Below are 20,579 nucleotides of genomic sequence, written 5' to 3'. Positions count from 1 at the left end.
GAAGTTGCTACTAATCGCTGGAGTGTGTTTATAGTTACCACACTTTGATAGTCTTGTTTCTTTAGTCTCGTGTAACTAGGCTACCTTCACTTGTGTATGGGATGGGAGAAAGCCTCACCTGGCAGGCCATTGTGCAAAGAAGGTGCAGTTTCCAGTTGGTAAGTTTGTGTGATGATGCATAGCTCTCCACCTGCAGCCTTTTAGTGCCAGTAGTGCCCAGACTGATCACTGATATGGGCCCTAATACATCCCTTATGTATATGTGCCAGTCAATTCCTCTAGATTTGTATTACTGTGTATCTTTTCTACCTGCACACACTGTGGTGGCCATGCACTGTTTGTACATGCCCCATTAGTAGGTTGTCCCGTTGGTGATTGTACTTGGTTGTATTTGCCCCGGGCCTAGATAAATAGTAAAATTAATAATGTTTGAGAAAACTACAAGGCCTAAGGCTTCACACTCACCGGGAATAGAATCCATGTTGTATGAAGAGACAATTGTATAATGGGCAGGTGTTCTTGTGGGGGTGATAGAAACATACGACAATTCTATTTAATGCTGATCAAAACAGTTAGTACATGACGCCCACTAGACAAGTGAACTACTGTTCATTTGTGTTTGAAAGTGGGCAACAGCCACTATTTCAATTGGAAGACGAGTGGTTGCTACTCCTGCTTAATAAACAGCATGATTGGAAGTTGCTACTAATCGCTGGAGGTTAGTTTGTATTGGTTAAAACACTTTGATAGTCTTGTTTCTGTAGTCTCACGTAACTAGGGTACCTTTACTCGTGTATGGGATGGGAGAAAGCCTCACCTGGCAGGCCATTGTGTGAAGAAGGTGCAGTTTCCAGCTGGTAAGTTTGTGTGATGATGTATAGCTCTCCACCTGAAGCCTTTTAGTGCCAGGAGTGCCCAGACTGATCACTGATATGGGCCCTGAGAAAACTACATAAATATTCACTGCTAAATTGCATCCCACGTACTGAACGCTGATGGAGAGAACAAACACAACATACACTAAATGTGCCCTTAGGCTGATAATTGCTGTGTGCATGGTTGTGCTTGCTATTAACTGCTATTATTATATGTGGCTAAGTCTGCCGCCATCAGCAATGCTCCACATACTTGTGCACACTGACATATCCATGAAATTCTGATATTGCATTTCAGCCACGTTTGCTCTCCAAATTTTTCTTTGGTCTTGCAGCACATCCACGACATCATGTGATCATTTTAGTACAAATGACCCAGCTCATGTTAAATATATACACAACTCAGATATCAATTGTAGGTGACAGACAGTTGAAATACTCTGCTTTTATCCCAATCTTACCGTGGTCTGCTCTTGGCAACTCCAGCCATGTCTTAATCCAGCGTTCTAATCTATCCTTATTTAAACATATCATGTAACACAAATTGTGTACAATTGCATAAAATTAATGTAATAAGTATTCATTGGATGTTTAAGCTTTACTGCTTGTAGGCGTCAGATTCAATACCATGATTCTCACAGTTTAATTAAAGTGCAATCTCACATCTCCATGGTCAGATAATCACTGATTGTAATTGCATACTAATGCATCCCTTATGTTTATGTGCCAGTCAATTCCTCTAGAATTGTATTACTGTACATCTTTTCTACCTGCACACACTGTGTTGGCCATGCACTGTTTGTACATGCCCCATTAGTAGGTTGTCCCGTTGGTGATTGTACTTAGTTGTATTTGCCCCAGGCCAAGTAATAATAATAATAACTATGAAGGGAGTATTAAATCGGGGAGGATGGGTGGGGTGGTTAGCTTGGTTTGAAGGAATTGTCGCACTTGGGTGTCCAATGAAAAGCCTTAGTGTTCTTAAGTAGAAGCTGATGAAGGGGCTCTGCTATCGCTCCAAAAGAAGGAATGAAGCAGCGATAATAGTTGGACAATCCTCCTACAAACTGTTTGACCTCCTTGCTGCTATGAGGGTTTAGATAATTGGCTACTGCTGTTAGCCTGGTCTGGTGCAATACCCTTGTTGGATATAATGTGACCTATATAAAATATAAAAAAGTAATGTTTGTCTTAGTAAATGGCATTTTTCTGGCTTCAATTTTAGACTTGTAGCTCTGAGACGGTCAAAGACAGATGATATTTGTCTTAAATTATCAGCAAACTTCGTACTAAACACATAATGTCAATCTGTCATCTAAATAAATTAAACAGTAGATACCAGATAGTCCAGCCAATGTACATTCCATCTGACATTGAAATGTGGTCGGAGAATTGGTATAGCCAGAGGGCATAATGTTGAATTCAAAATGTCCCTTTGATGTAGAAAATCTTGTTTTCTCCTTATGTTCAGGGTAAATTTCTACTTGCCAGTAGTCAGAGGCCAGGTCTAATATTGTGAATATAAGGTTGAGCCAGCCAGTGAATCAAGACTAGTATCTATCCATGGTATGGGATAAGTATCATATGGTGGGTTACATCATTGAGCTTACAATAGTCCACACAATATCGTCAAGATTCATCCTTTTTCTGAACCATGACCACTGGTGAGTTCCAATGGCTAAAGCTTTGCTGGATGACTCCCTGTTGGAGCATCTGATGTACTTCCACATATCAATTGCATCTTATAAGGCTACTGGCTGGCGACGCACTGACTGATGGATGGGAGTCTGTGTAAACAGTGTGCTTTACTACTGATGTGTGTCCCTGGAGCTGATTGTTTTTAGTAAACAAATCACTGTACTGGTGCAACAGTGCAGGCAACTCTGGCTGTTGGGTAGAGGCAAGATGTAATTCTGTCAAGTCTACATTAACAGGAGCACATTGCAACAATAGCTATATAGCCATGAGCAGTTCCGGCAGTGGTGTAATGTTACCAACCCTTGTGCCCTTATAGATGGTGACAGCTGTTGGGCTGATGTTCATTACCTGGATAAAACATCTAGGATTTGGCTAAGGGTTCTGGCACCTATTATGTTGTAGCAGTTTAAAAGTGTCAGATGGTTCTATCAGAATTCCATTCAAATCCTGCCGCATCAATTTGTTAGGTAAAATATCAACTAGTTGGACTGTACAACCTGGGATAGTAACATTTCTAAGGGCAGATGTCACCACACCGTTAAGAAGCTGGATTGTATTAGTTATACCATTTCACGCTATTAAGCGGACTTAGAAGACTGCAGAGACATCCAACACTGCTGCACTGCTAGACACATTGACTAAGTGGCTAGAGTCCTTGGAGTCAGTGATACAGAAGTCCCAGACAAGACCTCATCAACAAGTTGAAGATACAGTTGGAATCAAGAACTGCAGCCGCATTGGCCCTTGCTAGAGGAGGGTCACCTATGCCGTGACTGCCCTTTAACTTTCTATCTGCCAGTTCCAAAGGTGGACGACAGCTGGCCCAGCCACTCTTAATCCACCATCCACAGCCAAAGAATAACAGTAAGTGCTATAATAATTATTAATACAATATTAAGAATCAATGGTGTGATAGGTTCTGGTGTGGCAATATTAGTGATATGACTGAACACCCTTCCTAGTGAATTCTGGAACAGAAGCTAAAGCTGCACCTGTGGGAGCAAGTGGACACATCAACAGTTAATGTGTTAACAACAGTGATACCTGTTCACTCTGATAGCTCCCTATCTTCACTGGAATCTTGATCTGCTCAACCACATCTAGTAGATTGTCTACTGGGAGCTGATTACAGTACCTGGTAACACATGAAGCCATTACTGACTATATCAAAGGCCATAAAATACATACCATTCACTCTGACATAACTCCAGTACATATTTAATAGTCATTGCATCCTTGAGAGTTGCAGTAAAATTGGCTGGCTTCTCACATACTGCAGCAATAGCTGGCAACCTATCTCTGGGCAGAGTCTGGTGAGAAATCTCTGTAAAAAGACTTCTCAAGTCATTGCTTCTCCAGGGTAGCCACTTTTAAACAGCTGTTTAAGGGAAGACATAAAATCAGCCACCCTCTCACCTTCACATTGGTTGTGTTGATTAAAGTTCTTGGACGTCTTCCTTCTTGCTGGCTCTCTCCTCCAAGGCTGCCTTCAGCAATTTTGTATCACTCTTGACTTCATCCTCAAGCTCCACATAGTATTCAATTAGTTTTTCCCTCAACAATGTTGGTATTACTGCAAGTTGTTTTGCACCATTCCATTCCTTGGTAGTGGCCACAAACTCAAAGAGGGTCCATCCTCATTTGTGACCAGATTTGCGAAAAGGGGTCTTCTACACACATCCAACTCTATGCACTCAGAAGACCGTAACTCAGTGTTCAAGAAACATATTAACCTGAACATTTCTCCATCCACTCAGCTATGTTGGTGCTCACTACCGACCAACTTTTAAGCCAATAGCCATTTCCAATCTGAAGTTATAAGTTGTTTAAATTAATTGGATGTGTGTGGAAAACCTTTTTTTGCAAATCTGGCCACATTTAAGACCCTCCACAACCAATTCAGGGAGTTGTAGTTCCAGTTGTACCATGGTAGACAAAGCTTTGAGAGTACAAACTAAAATCGAACACAGGGAAACAAATATACTGGTGTTAATCGGCTTGCCTGTAGAGGTACCGTTTACGGTATTAATAACGAATTCGTCCCACGGCACCAGGGTAATCACTTGGGGAACCATTCCTGTCACCTATGCGGTGTCATTACACACAGGCAAGGAACAATACGAATGAGTAATAATGCCACTAAAAAGCACATGTACAAAATCTCGTGATCGGGTTCTATGATGGCATTTCTAATTAATGTACATAGTGGCTAGCACTACAATGGTGTATGCGGTGTTAAGTAAGTTTGATAACTATATACTAATGTTACAGCTGCACAGAAGACAGTATAGGAGTCTAAAAGAAAATTATTTAAACAAAGTATATATCTAAAGTGAAGCAGGACAAGTACATCATAGTTGAAGTTTTAAAAAGCAAATGTACTGTATGGATAGCACTATTGGCAGCCATGAAAAAACAATTGAGTGACGCATGCAGAAATTGTGTTGCCAGTTACATAGTGTTGCCACTAAACTAGTTACCACACTGTGAGTATATATATTAACAGGAGGAAAGAAAGGACATGTGATTTTATGTGTAACTGTTACCTCCTCCTAATGGAATGATTTTACGTACACTGCAAATGCCCTTCAACTTGAGTTCCAAATTTAAACTAAATCACCATGTGCATTATAATTCACCTACTGTAGCTAATACAAGTCCTTTTTAAAAGTTGTACTTTTTATCTTCGTTACATTTATCCATTCATCTTCTGTTCAAAAAGCATTATGGAATGCAAATGTGTGACTCAGTCACCTTAATATTTGCATTAAGGATGTGTAAGGTGAATTCACTTACTAAGTCTGGTACTAAGAATCTGATACCATTTTTTTGAAACTCACAGTGACAATTACAAAAAAGAGAAAACTAAAATCGTGGGCATGAATAACTAACAGAACAGTCATCAAGGTGCTGGCGAAAAAAGTTTGTTTAGTGTTCGAAGAGAGTACCTCCACATGTAAGCACCCAAACCCTTAACCATTGCTGTCAGCTGTTCTGCTTGCTTAATTTCTACCTTACAAAAGGAAGTTCAATTGCATACATCATAGCTACTTGATAGGAAAAGTTTATAATTTCCATAGATGTATACCTATTGTTCTAGAATGTTCTATGTGTGTTGTATTAGAAGTCCTGTCCATGTTTATCATAGGGTTTGCACTTGTAAATAAGAAGAAATGTGGATAAATACAATCCCCAAAGCCTATGGTAGGCTTTGGAGTTATATAAAATACAAAATGTAAATCTGCAAAAACAACCAAGCTGTAAAATTGGGTGTGGCCTTTATATAAGCCTGGGTTTAAAAGGTGTGAAATCAAAGAATACTGCTAAGAAAGGGCTGCAAATGACAATGACATTGCATTTTCACATATACACTATATACAAGGCTTTTTTACACTTGATTTCTATGCCATACTGTACCTATTTGAAAAATTGTTTATCAGACCCAATTTTGCAGTACTCCCTTGATTATCCGACCCCCTTGGCATGTTCAGATAATTGAGGATAATCAAAGCCCCGTTCATTTACATACAGAGCATTGTTCAAATACTCTAATAGAACATACATCTTAGACAAAATACTCTAATAGAGCAGTCATTTATACAGTTTGGATAACCAAGTGTTTGGATAATAGAGGTTTGAATAATTGAGGGAGCACTGTACTACTAAAAATGTACTAACTATCTATTAATACCATGAGTGACTTCATCAGAAGGTGCACGTGATTAAAATAATCTGTGGAGCATGATTTACCAAATTAAAAGCTTGTCAAACGATGTTATCATCCAATTCACCAAATTTAAATGCTCACTAATTGTGCCATGTATATGTACGGTACATACTGTTGTAAGCTCCATCACTAAGGACTATGGGAAGATCTGTTTGCCCCCAGGCTTGTGGAAATTATGTTCATTGTTACCTGAATTTCCCCTCGCATACTTATATATTAAAAAAATTTCTCATCTTTACATCAGGTTAATCACAATGTATGGCAAACTTTGAAACTTTAAAAATTATTAAATCTAGCTGTGTCAATTTGTCAGGAAATCTATTTTTGTTAGCAAGATGCTAGCCAAGAAACAATTTTTAAAAGTTAGCAGGCAAAGCATCAAGTTTGTGGTGGGTACAGCTGGGACCCAGGGTTTTTGATAAGTATTTCGATTCCAAGCCAAACTGGCCCAACCAGACATCTACTGCTCCACCAGTAGTATACCACTGGGCCAATCAGCTTATGTTTGGTATGTATTAATCACAAAACTGAAGTAGTGCTGAGAAAATTGGAGCAGAAGCCATGAGCTGTGTGGGTCATTTTGTGTTCATGCTGGGCCAATGGAGCACCATATTGCCTTATCAAATACCCTGCTGGGATCTTGTATGGTTTCTGGCTATGCATATATCATGCAGTATGGTAGTACTGTATATTAGGGATCATGGAGATTTGGGTTTTCCTAGGCAAAAAATTCACCCCAAAACCAGCTTCACAACTCCATCCTGGCACCCTGGCAGTATTGGTTAGGTATAACCAAGCCCAAAAGTTCCTTCAGTATCATACAGTACGATAGTACTATATAGTAGGGACCACAAAGGAGTAGACGTGGCCCACAAAATAATATCACCCAAAAAAACAGCCTCAATTTCCCCTGACGACGATGAGGCAGTATTGGTTAGGTAAAACTAAGCCCAAACAAGCTTTCAGATTGACCCGAAACACTTTCAACAAGTTGCTACAGAATTTTAAAATAATTTATTTAACAGAATTTTCTACTGACTGACTGAGTAAGTAAGCAACTGACTGACTGATGCCTTCAGACAAGTGTAACTTGATAACGGCTAAGGTTACAGGATTGATTTTTTCACTGTTCAACGTTGCTTAATTCAGCCCGACAGGTGCCTTTTGGCATACCGCAGTACGTACAATGCATTCTACATGGACTTACCAGTGTCCTTCTTTGTCTCCCATTCATCTTTGCTGACAGCAAAAAGTGTCGATTTGGTGATAGCACATGATGGCTTCCCTTCGTAACGGAAATCGTCCGTATTTTTCATAGTGGCTATTTTGATAGTAGAGGTGCTTTTCAAACAGTTCTTGATTCATACTGCTGTGTAACGGGTTGAACATAGCCGACAACGAAGCGTAATGGATACTTTACTTTTCAGACGATACTTGATATAACTGGGGCACGCGGCACCATTTCTTTCAGTATGTGTGGATTGCAGAGGTACTTTTCGAGCAGTTCTTGATTCGAAATTCTGCGTAACGGGTTGAACATAGCTGACAATGAAGCATAATGGATACTTCACTTTTCAGATGATAATTGGGGAGTGCAGCGCCATTTCAGATGCAGTATGCGTGGGTTCACCAGTCATAATAAAGTTAACAAACAAATACACAGAAAAATTTGGAATTTTCAACTAGAGTAGGGACCATAACACATCAATAAAAAGTACTGAAACAAGCTGGATTAGTGCACGATATTAAATCACAGTAAAACAATAAGAAGTGTTATATCCCTACTGTGCTCAAGATACCATAATGGAAATACACAGTAGGGATATAACACTTCTTATTGTTTTACTGTGATTTAATATCATGCACTAATCCAGCTTGTTTCAGTACTTTTTATCGATGTGTTATGGTCCCTACTCTTAGTTGAAAATTCCAAATTTTTCTGTGTACTTGTGATCCTAAAGGCTTCCAATAAATTGTTGCCTGCCTGCCTGCCTGCCTGCCTGCCTGCCTGCCTGGCCTGCCTGCCTGCCTGCCTGGCCTGCCTGCCTGGCCTGCCTGCCTGGCCTGCCTGCCTGCCTGGCCTGCCTGCCTGCCTGCCTGCCTGCCTGCCTGCCTGGCCTGCCTGCCTGGCCTGCCTGCCTGCCTGGCCTGCCTGCCTGGCCTGCCTGCCTGCCTGGCCTGCCTGCCTGCCTGGCCTGCCTGCCTGCCTGGCCTGCCTGCCTGCCTGGCCTGCCTGCTGCCTGCCTGGCCTGCCTGCCTGGCCTGCCCTGCCTGCCTGCCTGCCTGATGCCTTCAGGCAAGTGTAACTTGATAACAGCTAATTAGACTATGGGCTTGATTTTTTCACTGTTCGACGTTACTTTATCCCAAGACATACCTTTTGGCATACCGCAGCATGTACAATGATGGACTTACCTTTGTCCTCCTTTGTGTCCCATTTCTTTTTGCTGACAGCCCAAGGTGTCGATTCGCGGTAGCATGATGCATGGCTTCCCTACTGTACGTTTGTAAACGGAATCATACATATTTTCCGTGGTGACTGGACTGATTGCAGAGATGGTTCTAACACTATTCTTCATTTGTAACGCTGTGCAACGGGCTGAACATAGCTGAAAGCGAAGCTAATGGCTGCTGCACTTTCGAGGCAGTAATTAATAGTTGGGGCACACGAATTGTCGTATTTTCGTGGTGACTGGATTGTTGCAGAGGCACTTCTTCTACTGTTTTTCGTCTGTAGTGCTGTGTAACGGGCCAAACATAGCTGAAAGCGAAGCGTAATGGCCACTGAAGCAGTTGTTGATAGCTTGGGCGCACGTTCAGATGAAAACATTAATTCTGGCGCCATCCTTTCTTTTGATGTGGTATGTGTGGGTTCACCAGTCAAAGTGAACAAACAAGTTTAAGGAAAAATTAGAAATTTTAAGTTTGATTAGGGATCATAGAAAAAAAAGTAAGGAAACAAGAGAGGTCGCCTACACCTGCAGATATACTAGTGAACATTTAATCCCTAATTCAGTCTTGGTCTTGGGTATAGACTGGATTAGGGATTACATGTTCGCTAATATATATGCAGGTGTAGGCGACCTCCCTTGTTTCCTTACTTTTTTTTCTATGATCCCTAATCGAACTTATTTTTCCTTATACTGCTATATATATGTGATAAATTATATTTTAACACCTATTCTTCATTCCAGTGGCTTGATTTGTAAGCCAGCAGTGTTTAATTACCCATTGTTTTCAGTTAGTGGCTGTCAGTATTGTGGGTTTCCCAGTGGTCGGATGTTCAGTGGTAGTTATACTTTACAGAAGGGAGATTAGATACTAGAAACCAATTAAACTTTGTCACTGCAATTAGACTGAAACTACTCATGAGTAATACAGCTACGTTCTTTGTGTCATGTATCACCATAATAGCCGTGTAACAATGCTATTGTCACTGTCACCTTTTGCTGTATGTAATGCACCTATCAATGTCAAACCCCACTCCTTTCTCGTGGGCATAGCTAAGGATTTTGCTGGAATTTAGTGCCCCACAGGTGGGGACTTTGTAATTGTACACATTTTCATGGATTTAAAGTCATCTTTTGCACTGCTTTGGCAGTCACGATTGTACAAGCGATTCTAAACTTGTGTCAATTTGACATAGGTACTATGCAAATTTCCCATGTTCCACCAGGGTAGTGGGTTCGTCTAACGTGGGGCATTGCAAAAATATTTTGCTGAGGGGTGAGTCTGTTGTACTATCAATTGTGCAACTCCCCACCTATGTCCAGGAGGGGTGGAGTGGAGCTTTGCATTGATAGGTGCACATGTCATTTTGGACAGCAAATTGCTCCCCCATCTGTAAGCACTTTATCACACTTGAGTTGTACAGTTGTGTTTAACATGATGTGTGCTACAACATATCACAATACAATGCAACTGTGATATACTGTCAATTCTATTTAATGCCCACTACAGATTTGAACGTTTTTGGTTTTGATAACTTGATAGTTTCAGTGATAGCAATGTTGCCCATCTTCCAGTCCAAGTGCATAGATGGGCTACTGCCGTGTCAGGTCAAGGTCAGTGACTATAATTGCTACACATAGCTAACAAGCCTGTTCACTGCTATCCAGAGCTATAAAAGTGCACCAAGCACTTCTTCAATTTAGCAGCTGCTACTACATATATGTGCACAATTCCTTTGTAACATTGTCACCATTTATACATACTTCTAGCAATTGTTTTTTTTTTTTTGCTATTGCTATTATACCTTTAGCCATGGCTTTTTGCTGTGTATAGCCATGCTTGCTGCTGCTGCTGCTGCTGCTGCTGCTGCTGCTGCTGCTGCTGCTGCTGCTGCTGCTGCTGCTGCTGCTGCTGCTGCTGCTGCTGCTGCTGCTGCTGCTGCTGCTGCTGCTGCTGCTGCTGCTGCTGCTGCTGCTGCTGCTGCTGCTGCTGCTGCTGCTGCTGCTGCTGCTGCTGCTGCTGCTGCTGCTGCTGCTGCTGCTGCTGCTGCTGCTGCTGCTGCTGCTGCTGCTGCTGCTGCTGCTGCTGCTGCTGCTGCTGCTGCTGCTGCTGCTGCTGCTGCTGCTGCTGCTGCTGCTGCGCTGCTAATCATCATTATCATCATCATCATACATTCCCCTTATATGTATATACCCAATATAGATGAATAAGTGTTGTTGGGAAATTGGAAACAATGGAAATGGAAACCAGAAACAGAAAATGGAAATGGCCAAATCATCATTAAATATATCCTAGAGTAAAGCCCTGACTTAGTGGCCACCTCTTAAAGACCACCTCTTTACATTGTAATATTTGATCAGTTCCAAATTGCTGTACTTCTCTTGCCAGCTGTTTCCGGTCTCATGATGAAGAAAAGCGAAGGGCTTATGAACAACGTGTTTGCAAAATAGAAAGGGCATCATTCACACCTCTTGTGTTCTCTGTTTTAGGAGGTATGAGCAAACCTACACAAATTACTTTCAAAAGACTAGCTTCACTCCTTGCCACAAAGCAGAACCAGCAATACAATGTTGTGGTCTGTATTTGTTGCAGAATGCCATTCTCTTTACTGCGTTCAGCCATCATGTCTCTGTGGTAGCAGCTCTACAACTGGTTGGCATGTGAAAGACCCATGTTGTCATGCAGGGGTTAAGGTGAACACATAACATACATTGTACATTTAACAACACATTGATTCACACAACATCACCCACTATTGATTCTAGAAACTGTATATGTGCAACTGCTGTCACGACACAATATGTGTTTCAATGTGACATGTGTGATATATTGTGATGACATGATATGTGTTGTAACGTTTGTGATGTGCTGTCATGACGTGATGCACTTGACGTGATGCACTTGACGTGATGCACTTGACGTGATGCACTTGATGTGATGCACTTGACGTGATGGTTACAACATGTGTATATAACGTGCTGTTATAACACAATGTGTTTGATGTGATATGTGTTGTAACATATTGTGCTATTGTGATACAATGTGTTTCATGCGATATGCTTTATAACATGACATTTTGTAATGTGCTGTCACGACATGATGTGTAGGACACGATATGTGTTGCAACGTAATGTGCTGTCATGACATGATGTGTTTGATGCCATAATGTGTTACAATTAACCATAGGCGGCGGAAAGGGGGGGGCTAGGGGGCTGAAGCCCCCCCTCAGAATGATATCACGCGAAATTATCCTTCTTGGAGTGGGGCTGAAAACCGTGATCAAGATCGAGATACTCTAATAGAGCAGTCACTCTAATAAAGCAATCACAGTATTGGAGCAGTGTGTAGTGAGCTATGTAAGGATTTTTATGTAGTCTATGTATAAATTCGTAGCTGGTGAGGTGGGCAGCTATTGTCAGCTGGTTGCGACCTTTTTTTTTTTTTTTGGTCTCACCTTATCAAACCAGAGACAATGTAGTGCTTCAGTTCATTTTTTTTACCATAAGTCTGGATCCACCACTGGTCAGCACCCCCTCATATCAACTACTTACTCCGCCCCTGCAATTAACACAACATATACAATGATGTGATATGTTTGATGCAAATGTGTTCCATGTGATGTGTGTTAATAGTTACGACCTGAGCACTGCAATGTGCAATACAGAGACACGAGCACTACAACATGACACATGCAATAAAAGCAGAATTTCTCAGATAATAGCATATATATGCCTCAACCAGCTGCCTAATTTCCCACTAAATTGTTTGTGTTAGTTCAGTATGGTCAGTAAATGTCTAAGGTCTGTGGATGGTTTGTTATCAGTGCATGCCAATATGTTACAGAGGAAAGTGTGGTGGAAGGTTGGTTTGTGTAGGTAGGCATGCTATAATGTGTTGTCAAGTATTTTGTTATTGTATAGTGTAACCAAGGAGGGTCATTGTGCAGCATGTTAATAGAATACCAAACTATTTCACAGATTGTTCTATTAGAGTAATTGACTGGTATATTAGAGTATCTTGTATTTTATGCTACATAAGTGCTTCAAACTACTAGAATAATTCTCTATTCTTTATCCAATCGTTTCCCCAAGTATGATTCCTGTAGTTTGTCAAACCAAAGCTGTACGTATGTTTTATTGAGAGTCAAAGCAAAGTAAAAGGAAAGGTCCGACAAGCTGCACATCACTCTAACCATCCATGCAGACTAATTTCATTATGATACGAGGGCATCAGAATAGGTGCGACCAGTGAGGCCAGAACTTCACCACTTTTTGGCTGAAATAAAAAAACTTTTAAACTGATGAAGCCAAATCTGAAAGTAGCGACATGCATGCAGTATTTAGTTTTTATTAATATAGCAACAATTGATAGAAACAACACTTATCTAACCTGTCTTTCACCTAGAACAGCTTCATATCTATTTACCCCACCCATATCAAGCATATCTAAAAGTAATTTTCAGCTTTGTTTCTCTTTTTACTTACTTTGGAAACAATCCTTACAGTTTATCTTTTTGTTATTGAACTCAAATGATAAAGTTTAAGAAACTAACTAGTGTCAGTGTCCAACATTATCCCTAACACTGAACACAGCTAGCTAGTACCTTACACATAGCCCAAAATTGCCTCCAAACATCATCTCAAAAGGTGAAGCACCCCCTAGATTATCATAATTAGAACTGAGTCTTACCACTTTCACTTTTACTCTGACGCCCCTGTTATGATACAAACAGGTAGTGATTGCAATAGTGGAAAGCACAATGTCATACACATGCAAGTCACTTTTATTTCATTCTATGAGTCAAAACATAACTTGACTACCTTGAAAGAGTTGGCTTGTGCTAGATGTATGGCTGTGGCCACATAGCTTTTATCTGCATGTTGTAATTAAAAGTGAGACTTTGATTTTAGCAATTGCTAAGTTTTGAGTTGCTATTATTTTATTAAAGTGGCTAAAATAACCTGTTAGCATAACAGTGGGATTCTGGGCTGGCAATGCTGTGACTCCTCCCGCAACTACTGTAGCACTCACTACACATAGTTTATAACAAGATTTATCAAGTATGCAGTTTCCTAGTGTATGCTTAAACTTGAGAGTAGCTTAATTCTGTAAGGTCAAGGAAAGACACCTGCTTCGGTTCCTTTGACATTTTTTGTGTTAATCACTGTGTCATTATGTGTAGCCAACCACCATTTGCAGAGCTAGGGGTAACATGTTACAATTGTGTAATATAATTACTTTTACAGTTATGAGTGATCAAACACACGGTAGTGTGTCGTGCGGCCAAGAAAACCGGCGACCACACCATGAGTATATTGACAGAAAGAAAGCTTTTTCACGTGTGCATAGCTCCATGGCCCCTTCTCCAAAGCACACCATTTTTGCATTATAGCTGTCCCCCAGGTAGGGTACACCACACAGTAAATTTGATTAAATTCGCAACAGCCATTTGCGAGATATGGGCGTTCAAAGTTTTGTTTTAATTTCTTTGTTTTTTTCTTATGCCGTACGGGGGCTTTGATTTCTTTTCACACACTTTGCAAAAATCGCTATAAAATACAAACATGTAACTTGATTGCCTCGATCTGTGGCACAAATGAAGAGCGTGTAACGGTGGATTCACGTACCAAGTTTGCTGTGAATCTGAGGAATACTCAAGAAGTTATGAGTGTTTATTCACGTAAAAAAAAGATCAACTTCTGTCACGGCTACAGGGTAAACTGAGTATAGAAATAACTTGAAACTTGGTGTGTATATAGGGTGATCATCGTAGCATTGCCTTTTGATAGTTTGAATAGCAATAGAGTTACAGCGACAAGGTTATAAAGCAAAAACCAAGCAAGTATAAAATCACGGGATCGAGATACTCTAATAGAGCAGTCACTGCAGGGTGTGCAAAAAATGTCGGGGTGAACAGCCAAGGTAGTAGTGGTTCAGTGGTTAAGGATGCAGGTGTTAGGTATGGAGGTCCCTGGTTCGAACTCTGGTAAGGTTTTTTTCCCACTTAATTTCTGCTTTATAAATGAAATTTCTAGTTGAAATCTGTTTATAATCAAACGTTTGTAATTTCATAGATCTACCAATAGAAGTACTAGATTGTTCTAGAACATTCTATGTATGTTCCATTTGAAGCCCTCAAAAAAAAGTGCATTCTATTAGAGTATTACATTAATATTATCAATTATTGAATTAAATGAAATACACTGTCTTCAATAATCATCATTGTATCTACATAGAAAAGAAGAAATGTGAGTAAAAACAAACCTCAGAGTCAGCCATAGGCTGGTTTTAGGGCTTTATGAAGTACAAAAAGATGTGAAATCCACACAAAAACAGCCAAGCTGTGAAAAAATGGTGCAACCTTAAAAAGCCTGGGTGAAAAAAGTTGTCTTTTCACCCATTGGTTTTTCTTAGATTAGATCATGCAAGGGATCTGATTGTATACAATGGAATCTTGGTGGGCAATTGGAAACAGTGGAAATGGAAACCAGAAACGGAAAGTAGAAATGGAAAAACGGAAACGGTCTAGAGTAAAACCCTTGTTTAGTGGCCACCTCCTTAAGACCACCTCCTTATAAGACCACCTCTGTACAAAGACCACATTGTAATTGGATCTCAAAAATGGCTAAGGACCACTTTGTGGTCACCTTTGATAAAGACCACCTCTTTACATGGTAATATTTGGTAAGCTTTAAAACATGTATTTCATGACTCGTATCAATGTCATCTATTTGTCCACACTTCACTCAAGTCATATACCATCATCACTTAGTTCATACCAGCATAGGTACCAGAATGTGTCATACAAAAATATTCCACACAAGTAAAATGTAGCTAGTACACTACAACCTACTGTATCAATGAAGAGCCTAGTCGCTGTTTTGATAAAGTGGTCTGACATTAGATGTTTGGAACCTAGCAATTATTGCAATGTGAAGAGGTGGTCTTTGTAAAGAAGTGATCTTTATAAAAGATGCCTTAGCCATCTTTGAGATCTAATTATAACTTTATAAGAAGGTGGCCACTAAACAAGGGTTTTACTCTAGGGTACATTTATATGACGATTTGACCATTTCCACTTTCCGTTTCCATTTCCACTGTTTCCAATTGCCCAATCTTGGTTATCTGACCATTGTGGTACACCTAATGTTATCTCAATTGGCTGATAAATTTTTTAACATTTTGACTACTCTAATTGAGCGCACTCACTACTCTAATAGAATCATCAATTAGTTGGCTGAAAATCAGGATAATGGGCAACTAAAGTCCACTGTAGTGTTAACTCAGGAAGTAGGTTGATCAAACCAGATAATAAATACATGCAGCTCATAATACTTGACTTGCTGTAAAGGCTGATTTCCATATAGCCACAAACTGCCTGCATTATTGCCTAGTGTCTACGGTAGCCTGCAACATAGGTGGTGGGGATAGGGGGGCCATGGCCCCCCCACTTTTATGGGACACTGTTTGCAAGAAAAGATCGAGATACTCTAATAAAACAATCAGGATCTGGATACTCTAATAGAGCAGTCACAGAGAAGCAGTGTAGCAAGCTACTTAGTATGTATGTATAGTTATAAATAAGGAGATATAATTGGTGGAGAGCAGCTATTGTCAGCAGGCTGTGACCTTTTTTTTTTTTTGGTCTTCAACTTACAGCTGGCCTGGCCCCCCCACTCTTTAGCCTGTTCCACCGCCCTTGGCCTGCGACTTGCTGTAGTTGGCCTGCGACCATAGCTACAGTTTGCTACACGTCTGTATTTTCCATATTTTATTAGTTTAGCGGACCTTGGAAATGATGCTAGCAGCAAAGGCACACCTTAATTTTGTTACAACATGCAGTGGCGGATCTAGGAATTTTTAGAGGGGGTTTCAGGTTCAGGAAGTTTCAATAACTGTGATACCGCTTAGCTATAGTCCAGCTGGGGTTGTTAACTCAGTAGTGGCCTATAGCTACATAAATCTATAGTGAATCATAAAAATCACTCCAAAACATTGTTTCATAGTTGATCCAGGCCTTCGCAGAAAGTTTTGAAGCAAAACAGCACTAAAACGATAATTATTTTTAGAGGCGCTTATCACGCTTCAATGCCGTAATGACATTTTTAGCGATTTCAAAGTTTAAAATGTGAAATTTGGCCAGTAGAAAAGGTCCCAATGTGATACACTATACAAAACTGTTGGTGATTTTATCACTCACACGAATCGTAAATTAATTAGGAACGCGCACTTTTTCAGAGGGGGTTTCAGCTGAAACCATTGCAACCCCCCCCCCCCTGTATCCACCACTGACATGGCACATTACAGGTGTTTTAGTGACACTCTACGAAGTGTGGTATACTCATAGGCACCATGCTTGGCTTCTTTGTGTTGAACCTTGCCAGCATCTGCCTGTGGTATTTGTTTCCATTAACAAATCGTCCTGCCTGGGATGCCGGAAGAACTGGACCTTTTGAGGTGGCTGCAGCACAGTTGTTGCGATACCAGTGAGGTATGTTTCCATATTTGTTACAGTGCCCACCCGTCAAGACCCCGGTAGTAATTGCAGGCAATGCACAGGCGGTTTGCGGCTATATAGAAACTAGCCTTAAGAATGAGATACTTAAAGTGGCTTCAATATGAAAAAGCAGCTTCTAGAGTCTTGGCTGGCAAGATACCAAATGTAAATTTAAGTTAACAGAACAGGGAGCATAGGGCAAACATGTGCAAACGGGCCCATCTGGAATGTGCTAATGAAGCATTGCACCACCTCTCTGCATGTCATGGGATAGCAGTTTCACGGGATAACAGTTTCACGGGATAGCAGTTTCACACAACAATGAGCTGTAGCACTTGCCATTCAGCAACTGGTATTGGCACCTAGTGTTCAGTGGTTACAGTGATTTGAGTGTCCAGCAAGTAATCCTGCGATTGCCCACCCACCCACCCATTTTAAACTCCAATGTTCTGTGTTTAACAGCCAACCTGGCATCCCAGGATGGAGGGGCACAGTAATACTACTGCTTGAAGAATAACCATAATGTTGACGGGCATAGCCATTTCTCAAGTGAAGCCAATCAAAATGCAGAGATCAGAGAGACACCCTACTTGAGAGATTTTGCATGCCCCAACGAAGTCCTGGGCTTGCCCAATCTCTTCCCCAAATTAGCGTATAAGCTAAAGTGTTAGTGTTCACTGGCTTGCCTGAGATGTTCAGAAACATTTACTCAAAAACAAATTAAGGTATAAAATGTCACCTCTTGCATTATAATGTTGTATGGTTGGCCTGTTTGATATTGGCTATGTACAACCGTAATCTTTTTATTTATTGGATAGGTCTAGAGTTCTCTTTTTCTACACATGAACCTGTGGTTTGGAGTGTATTCATTACAAGAGGGGTGTTTACCGCACAATTTGTCTCTATTGCCAACACCTGTGCATGTTTTTGACAGTGTTTAAGTACTTATATTCATTTCATCATGGTTAAGTGTTCTATGTTCTTTGTCCATATTTGGTATGGTTGTTACTGTGGGTAATTACTACCTGTTGTGAACATGGGTAATGAGTCTGTGTGTTAATTATTTGCTGGCTATATGATTATAATAAAATTGCTTTTTTCATATACGTACATAAATATAGGACTAGTGTTTTGTATGACGAAGAATGATATTCAGCTGTTTATGTATGTATTGTGGGAAACATAAGGATGACACCAGCAACTACCATTGTTTGTGAAGTAAGTTGGGAATTATATTATATGATTAGTGGTATTTAGTAATTAGTGGTAATGGTGGTCTTAAATGACTGTAATTACTTGTGTAAACTCACAGCACCCCATATGGTATTTAGTGGCTTATATTGTCATATTCTCTAAGTGTGGCAGCTACGATTTGTTGTGTATTTGCTTTCAGTATTGAATTCAAGTAAGCCATAGTGTTCCCTTTGTCAATATTTATTCTGTACAATATGAGGCATAAGACATTTTGGTTGGCTATGCATGAATTTTTTGTCTTTTGTCACATGCAGTGATAAGCCATAGTGTTACATGTGATTTCATCATTAAGCCATTACTTCAGTGCCATACTATGATGTGTAAATGTATATCTATAGAGTTACTGTATTATTCCACCTGCATTTTCATTCGTACAACATGACAGATTGTTGTGTAATTAACAGATCCTTCAAGATTATGGAAACTGTTGTGAAGGAACCTTGTGTCATGCCTTATGCTGGTAAAGAAGTGGAGGTAACCAATGATCGTGAAAGCTGCCATACTGTTAATGAAGATCCTTATTCACACATTGACTTTTCAAATCCAGAAAATATATTTGACTTTAGTGCACCCTATTCATCTCGTACCACAACTAGCCCCCCTAATACTCCTACACTACAAATGCGTGAGGGTCGAAGATTGATTGCTCAACCACCCATGAACATGCGTGACGTACTGAATTCACCTGAGTACAAAAAGGAAGCTGAAAAGAAATTTCCATGTGATATCTGTGGAAGAAGATTTGCCCGATCTAGTCACATGCGTCGACATCAGCGCATCCACTCAGGAGAAAAACCTTACAGTTGCCATATTTGTAAAAGACCATTTGCAAGATATGACTATGTAGAATCTCATATCCTCAGTCACCGAAGGAACAAAGTACACAGTTGTTTTGTTTGTGGTGAAGTGTATCACGACCTGGCCAGATTCAGTAACCACTGCCAGTCACATTCTGATAGTGAGTATCTTAAAGCAGCAAGAATTAAGGAGGCTATTAAATCTCGAAAGTTAACTTCAGCTAAGAAGATACAAAATGCAGCAGAGCCACCGATTCTTGCTTCCAGCGTTCAACAAGAAATTCACCAGCCTTGCTTCTCCCAGACACTACCAGAAGATGACAGTGAGCAGTCTGTAATATGTATGGAGAATAGTAGCATATTAGTTTTGCCAGCTGTACATCCACTACACTACTCACCACTTCCTGGTATTACTCTTGGACCTCAAACAGCTGTCAATAATCAGTTAATGACCTCATTTAGTGCTCCCATGTTTTCATTCCCGACACACCCAGCTTCAGCTTTTCCAGTTTACATCCATACCTAACCAGCAGTGCTTTACACTATCAAGCACAATGTCGAATTGACCTGTACTCAGTTACTGGGCACACACTGTGTGCATGGCATTATTTGAAGTTGTTGTACTGTGTGCATGGTATTATTTGAAGTTGTTGTAATGCCTACCCTTGATCCATTAGTACGTATATTACTTTCTCCATAGTGTTTTTGTAATAGTTCAAAACCTAGCTTGATGTGGAATAGAATTTTTTCATTATAATGGCATATTCCAAATTTAATCACTGGTACTATAGACATTATGATGCACAGTCACAGTTTACTCTAATCAATGGCGGATCCAGGATGGGGCATTTGGGGCAAATGTCCCCCCCCCCCACCTTGTGGAGGAGCCAGCCATGCTTCTGATTAAAATAGCTAGTAAATTTTGTCAGGCCAACCGAGATCAGTTTAAAACTCATGAAAATATGCACATTTTACTAGCATTTATTACGAAACCAAAGCAAACTGAAGTCAAACTAACTGCAAAATGGTCACTAAGCGCCTCTAAAAATAATTATCGTGTTGCTGTTATTTAAGACATTCAGTTTAAGACTTCACAACCATCTGAATAGGCCAAAATGGCAAAAATTAACAGTGAGACACCACTAAGAGGTGATTATTTGCTGCTTCAAAAAAGCAGCACTGAACTATAGAGAATATGGCTCTCCCCATACATGCAACCACCTACAACTTACCCTGTTTGTGCCCTAGTCTCGCGTGGCCAGACCGCTTTTTCTTCGTCA

At 40.3% G+C, this 20,579-nt stretch overlaps 1 protein-coding gene across 9 annotated transcripts in view; it reads left to right on the top strand.

Annotated features, from left to right (window-relative positions):
* The window catches only part of LOC136239767 (early growth response protein 1-like), a 29,172-nt gene extending 9,103 nt beyond the window's left edge, over nt 1-20,069 (top strand). For 5 of the 9 annotated variants that reach the window (XM_066030502.1, XM_066030506.1, XM_066030505.1 and 2 more), the window contains 2 exons: nt 18,370-18,466; nt 18,907-20,069. In XM_066030502.1, coding sequence (XP_065886574.1) covers nt 18,920-19,825 — 906 coding nt within the window. In that variant the 5' untranslated portion in view covers nt 18,370-18,466; nt 18,907-18,919 and the 3' untranslated portion in view covers nt 19,826-20,069. Of the gene's footprint in view, nt 1-551; nt 719-764; nt 858-10,953; nt 11,445-11,937; nt 12,108-18,369; nt 18,467-18,570; nt 18,654-18,906 lie in introns of those variants that run through there. The other 4 variants (XM_066030508.1, XM_066030503.1, XM_066030509.1 and 1 more) reach the window with 4 other exon arrangements.
* Nucleotides 20,070-20,579: the final 510 nt, after the last annotated feature.

This window comes from Dysidea avara, chromosome 12, assembly GCF_963678975.1.
Source record: "Dysidea avara chromosome 12, odDysAvar1.4, whole genome shotgun sequence".
Lineage (NCBI taxonomy): Eukaryota > Metazoa > Porifera > Demospongiae > Dictyoceratida > Dysideidae > Dysidea > Dysidea avara.
The sequence above is the reverse complement of the archived record's forward strand: the minus strand, read 5'-3'. Positions and strand labels throughout refer to the sequence as shown.